This window comes from Oryctolagus cuniculus, chromosome X (assembly GCF_964237555.1).
Source record: "Oryctolagus cuniculus chromosome X, mOryCun1.1, whole genome shotgun sequence".
Lineage (NCBI taxonomy): Eukaryota > Metazoa > Chordata > Mammalia > Lagomorpha > Leporidae > Oryctolagus > Oryctolagus cuniculus.
Window position 1 is genome coordinate 128,277,575 of NC_091453.1, and position 6,000 is coordinate 128,283,574.

The 6,000-nt window shown below is 43.0% G+C and overlaps 1 protein-coding gene across 2 annotated transcripts in view; it reads right to left on the reverse strand.

Annotated features, from left to right (window-relative positions):
- IDS (iduronate 2-sulfatase) overlaps window positions 1–6,000 on the reverse strand; it is a 32,419-nt gene that overhangs the window by 22,528 nt on the left and 3,891 nt on the right. For both annotated transcript variants that reach the window (XM_008273462.4, XM_002720538.5), the window contains exons 4-6: window positions 3,888–3,976; window positions 1,881–2,081; window positions 193–363 (exon numbers count right to left, since the gene is read on the reverse strand). In XM_008273462.4, the coding sequence (XP_008271684.1) occupies window positions 193–363; window positions 1,881–2,081; window positions 3,888–3,976 (461 nt within the window). The remainder of the gene's footprint in view (window positions 1–192; window positions 364–1,880; window positions 2,082–3,887; window positions 3,977–6,000) is intronic.

Below are 6,000 nucleotides of genomic sequence, written 5' to 3' on the forward strand. Positions count from 1 at the left end.
TCCACCTTGCACTACCAAGGTCTTAAAATTTCTACAAATCACGCTCCCCTCCCCAGCACATCACACAATGTCAGGTACAGAGAACATTCTTCAAAAGACAAAGTTTGCAGTAGTGTCAACTAACAAAAGTGGCATCACCAAAGACAGCATGTGATCAGCGTCTAAGATATTCCCAGAGTATGTCCTTGGTACCTGAAAGTCCACAGGAATTGGGCCATAGGGCACACTGATGTTTAAGGCTTGGACATCTTCTCGCTGCCTGATGTCCATCCAAGGGTTGTAGGCCACAGGGGGTAGGCCATCAGGGACCTGGGGATCAGGAGCCAGGGTGATATTCTCCAGGGGATACAATTTCTGAAATTCCTTGGGTAAAAACACACAAAGCCAAAAGGTTGTCAATCTTTCAGCAAAGGAATAAGGCTATGGCTCTATGGGGGCTTATATTGCCTTTTCTCTAAGCCTGGGATGAATTTACATGGTTGTTCACTATCACTCCCCAGAGATTTAACCTCTATCACAGGTCACACCTTAAGTTACCATCACAAGATTCCAGTGGTAATGAAATAATGCAACTTATGTCTCCTGAAAATCAAGCAGGAACAGCTCTCTTCCCTCACACAGATGCCCTCTTGTTCCTATCCCCACCTCACTCTCAACTCAAAGAGGTATGGTAAAGTGTTAGGTATTACCAAAACTACCCTCAACTTCTGTAATTCACTAGAACTTCCAGGACTCAACACAGGCATTTATAAGAGAAAGGACCAAACACAGTCCTCAAGGGGAAAAAGCACAAGGCAAAGTCCAGGGAAAACAAGGCCCAAACTTCTACAGTCCTACGCGAGTCACATAGCATGCAGTTAATATCCCAGTAACAAGTTGTATGACAAGACCTGAAATGCTACCAACTGGTGCTCATTAAAGCGTCGGCACCTGGTTTTAATTTGAGGCTGGTCACACAGGCACCTTGTATATGAAACCTATTAAAATCCCAGGCTCCCAGAAGGAAAACACTGATTCATCATAAACTACAGCATTTGCCAGTTGAGGTCATAGTGAGCCATTCTTATCAGTTCTGGGGATGGTGGTGGCACTCTTGAAATCAAAGTTTCCAGATGTGAGCCAAGGGCCACCCTCGTAAGCAGACCTTTCAGAGGATCACAGCTAGGCCAGCTGCGTTAACTCTTTTTTGCAAAGAGGCATGAGAGGTGAGTCTTACAGGCTTCTTCTTCTATCAAGGGGACTAGAAGCTTCTACTAGGAGCCAAGATCCCCTGGGCCAATCAAAGCTAGACACCTGCAGCATCAAAGAGCGTACCTTCTGGGCTCTACTTTCATTACAAGTGAGAGATTCTTGGGAAAGTCAAAAGCATGGATTACTCATCTCTAGGGAAAAACTGAAAAAGATTACAAAAAGGAAAAGACCACATGCTTTAAATGATCTACACATATAAGATTTGAGGTTCCAACAAGCATTAAGAGGTCTGAACTGATAAGACCAAGGGGGAAGAGACAGTGACTGAAGAGGGCTTCTTAATACCAGGAATTGTTCCCAAGGACCATCTCTTATTATAAGCTTTGGAGGACAGCTCTGATTCATGTCTGTATGATCATCTCACCACCCGACCTGACATTTGCTCAGTGAATTCAAAGAAAAGTAAAATCCTCCAGAGGAAAGTAGAAAGTCAAGTACTTGTTACACATGACCTAATAATATTTCTTGGCCTTGACTTCTGAATCTCCACTCCACTGAGTATGCTAGCATCCATCAGGCATTCCTGACAACTGAGATGGAAACATGTGACTATTTTCACTACACAAATTCCTCCCTCAACAAACATGGTGGTAGTAGCTGTATTGGATCAGCCGACAGCAACTCTTTACCTTGGGGTACCTAAATGGGATATGTGGCTTATGGTATCCAACAGCCAGAAAGAAAGGTCTGGCCAATGTTTTCATCTTTTTCAACAGTTGTATGGCTTGCTCAGTACTCTGTTTGTCAGGCAAGGTGCCCTCAGGCACATCTTCCACATCCACAGGGCAAAGCAGGTTGGCATGGAGTTCTCCATCTTGCCCCCTACATGTCTATCAAAACAAAATATGTAACATCAGCTTTTAAAATGGAATATAAATGAAAGATTATACATATTAATGTAGCATTCACGTCACCAGCCTATTAGCTATTAACCATTCAGACTGAAAAAGCACATCAGAAACCTAAAGCAGAGAAGTATTTCTTTTATAGTTAGGAGCCACAAGTTGACCAGCACTTAGCTCATTGCTGCTAATCCTCTGTCTCCAGATCACAATTAAAGAAAACCCAAGTAAACTAATTATAAAAATAATCTATCTCCAATCGAATAATAAAATGATAAATAAGCCAATTGAAAATGGGAAAAACAGACAGGCATTTTGCCTACTCTTTAGGGTGCCCATGGCCCACATAAGAGTATCTGGCTTCTATACCCAGCTCTGGCTATAGTGGCTGACTCCAGCTTCTTGCTAATGTACACCCTAGGAGGCAGAAGTATTGGCTCAAGTAACTGGGTTCCTACCATCCATGTTGAAGACCTGGATTGAGTTATTGGTTTCTAGCTTTGGCCCACTGCCGCCACTGCTATTATGGTTATCTGGGGGAATGAATCAGTGGATGAGAGGATTAGCTTACTTTGTCTGTCTGTCTCTCTCTTCCCCATCCCTCTCAAAAAAAAAAAAAAACTTATAAAAATAACCTTAAAAAACTAGGCAAAGGATTATAACAGACATTTTTTCAAAAAGATATGTGAATGGCCATTAGTACATATAAATATGCTGAACATCGTTAGTCATTAGGGAAATACAACTCACCATCACCCCCACTAGAATGGTCATAATTTTTTTAAAATGGAAGATAACCAAGTGCTTACAAGGATGTAGAGAAATTGGAACTCTCATACATTGCTTGTGAGAATGTAAAATGGTACAACCACCTAGGAAAACAATCTTGCAATTCCTCAAACAGTTAAACATATTTTTATGACCTAGTGAATCCATTCTTAGCTATATACCCAAGCAACATTTTTTAAAAAGTCCACAAAAATACTTGTACATTCATGCTGACAGTACCATTATTACTAACAGCCAAAAAGTAGAAACAATTCAAATACCCATCACAAATAGCCATAAGGTATAGGTCAGAGGCCCCAGTTTTCACTGTATTCTGCAATGCAAAGTTATGAGGAATTTAGAACATCAGCTTCTACCCCATCCCAAAATCACCACCCTTCCCATGAGATGTCTCCAAAAACCTCAAAGGAGTATATTATTTCTCAGTTCTCCATCTATTTTTCTGAATTTTTAAATGTGGGGTTAGTTTCCTTTATACATTGAGGATTACTCTGAACCAAGACTAATTGTTTTATAGATTATTTTTTCTTACATTGTTACAAACGGTGAAATCCATCTAAGACGTCTCAGCAGCTGTACATATGTGTTAGGCCAAACAAAGACACATAGCATACCTTTCTCCCACTCTGAGCTAAGGTTCCTGCAGCTCAGGCCTCCCTTCTCCCTCCCAGGTCTCAACATCTCCTAAAACTCTCAGTTTATACCCTCATCTTGAGTACCATCAAGGAGTCATTAAGTGAGTCTGACACACTGCAGCCTAAGGTTCCAAGAACAAGGAGTAGCCACCAGCTTATAAAATGAAGCCACCACCCCAATTGGTCATAATGCTAAAGAGTCTAACATCCGTCTCTGTTAAAATATGTCTCTGTTAAAATTATCACAAGTGAAACCCACAAACTTTATGGCATAGCCAACTTGAAAGAACATGCAGTACATACAATAGCTTACTTGCCAGACAAGGAAAAAGTTGTTCCTTCTCACAACAGTGCCCCTTTGCAGGCTTACCTTAGTGTTTTCATACTTCTCAGAGGAAGGATGATAAGGTGGAAAAGACCAGCTATATGGAGAATCATCACTATGATTGGATGATATGCCTTGAAGGGAGGAAATAGAGAAAATCGTTAAATAAAACATGAAGGGTCTTTCAATGCCCCACTGTCAACAATTAGAACTTTGTAAGCAATTGAGAAGATGAAGTCTCTCCCCTATTTAGGCCTATTTAGTTTCCTCATCCAAGCTTCTACTACAACCAACTCTAGGTTTCTATCACAGTATTGAAAATAGGACTTCCTGGTCCCCACAGCCCAGTGATTTCTGCTAGACTCTGAATGAGATGCACAAGGGCGAGATCAGCCAGCTGATTATGCAGTGCATCTCCTTAGAGCCTATGTGGAGCCTCTCATCCACCCTACAAGAGTGCACAGTCATTAGTGCCACCCTGGGGCAAATTCAAAAAAGGGGCTCAGAAAAGGCCCATGCCTCGCTTGGTAAAACCCAGAGATTAAGTGAGCAGGACTCAAACCCATGCCTTGAGATTTCAAGTTCAAGTGATCATTCGTGAAGCAGAAACCTAGACTTAAGCTTAATAATTTAAAGTCTATTTCAGAAGACAAAATAACAACACATGCAACCAAACAAGTTTTGTCAGCTCTCAGAAGAGTAGGAGTGTCAAGTAAGTGGGGGATCCCCAGGGAAAGTGACATGGGTCAGGTGAGGGTCTGCAAGGAAGGCTTCCAGAAGTCTCCAAGGCTTGTGAAGGATTTGAAGGCAATTTCTGCCTTTAAGGGCTAGCCAGAAGAAGCAGAGGGGACTGCAGGCAGAATCATGGGAAAAACAGCATCACCAGCACAGTGATGCACTGGGGCTCTAATGGAGACCTCCAAAGGAAGCAGGACTGAAGGGAAAGGGACAGTAGATAGAGGACCTGCTAATACAGCAAAGTGGAAAGTCCACATACAGACAACAGATCTCAGTTGAAGGCCTGACATGACCCCCTTAGAAGCTGGACAAGGTTGGGCAAGCTACTTGACCTTTATGAGCCTCAATTTCCACCTATGGAGGTGCCCTGTGGCATTTTGGTGCAGCAGTTTAAGCTGCTGCTTGCAAAGCCCACATCCCATATCTAAGTGCCAGTTCAAGACACAGTTGCTCCAATTCCAATCCAGTTTCCTGGGAGGTGGCAGATGACAGCTTCGGTACTTGGGCCCCTTCCACCCACATGGGAGACCTGGATAGAAGTTCTGGCTGCTGGCTTCAGTCTGGTCCAGCCCTGGTTGTTGCTTTCTCCCCAGCCCCTGCCCCATGCTCTGCCTTTCAAGTACTTAAAATACATAAAGATTTAAAAAATTTCTACTAGGGAAATGAAAACAATCATAAAAATCTACCTTGGTTACCATTGAGAGGATTAAAGGAGCAGCCAGTACAATCAACGGCATGTATTTGTCACTTAGTGGTGGCTACTGTCATCATGGAGCAGGCCCAAACTTGACAAAGGTTTTGAGAACAAATACCCAGTTGAAAAATCTGTTTTTCACAAGGACTGCAAGGGAAAGCTTTTACTCTCTGGCTAGAACACAGTGAAGCTCAAAGTTATTCTCAACCTGGACTGGGTTCTGAAAGAGGAGGGCTGCTGAGCCCAGCAATGATAACCAGTGAGCAAAGGGAAAGCTACTGAGAACATTCAAGTTGTCAGCCCGAAGGACAAGCACTACCACCTCAATGGAACTCTTGCCTTCAATGCACTTTCATACTCATGAACTAGCTGAGATGCTTCCCTGGAAAGTAGTCAAGACAGCTTATGACTCCACCTTTCCACATAAGGAATTTGAGGCTCAAAGAGGACGAACAATTTGCCCAAGGTCAACTTCACAGCTAAGAAATGGCAGAGCTGGGGGCCCAGCATTTGGCACAACAATTAAGATGCCACTTAAGATATTCGCATGCCATATCAGACTGCCTTCAAGACCTGGTTCTGCTTCTGATTTCAACTTCCTGCTAATGCACAACCTGGGAGAGAGCAGATGATGGCTCAAGGTTTTGGTTCCCTGCTGCCCAAGTGGGAGGTCCAGATTGGAGTACTAGTTTCCTGGTTTCAGCCTGGCAGAGCCCCAGATGTTGC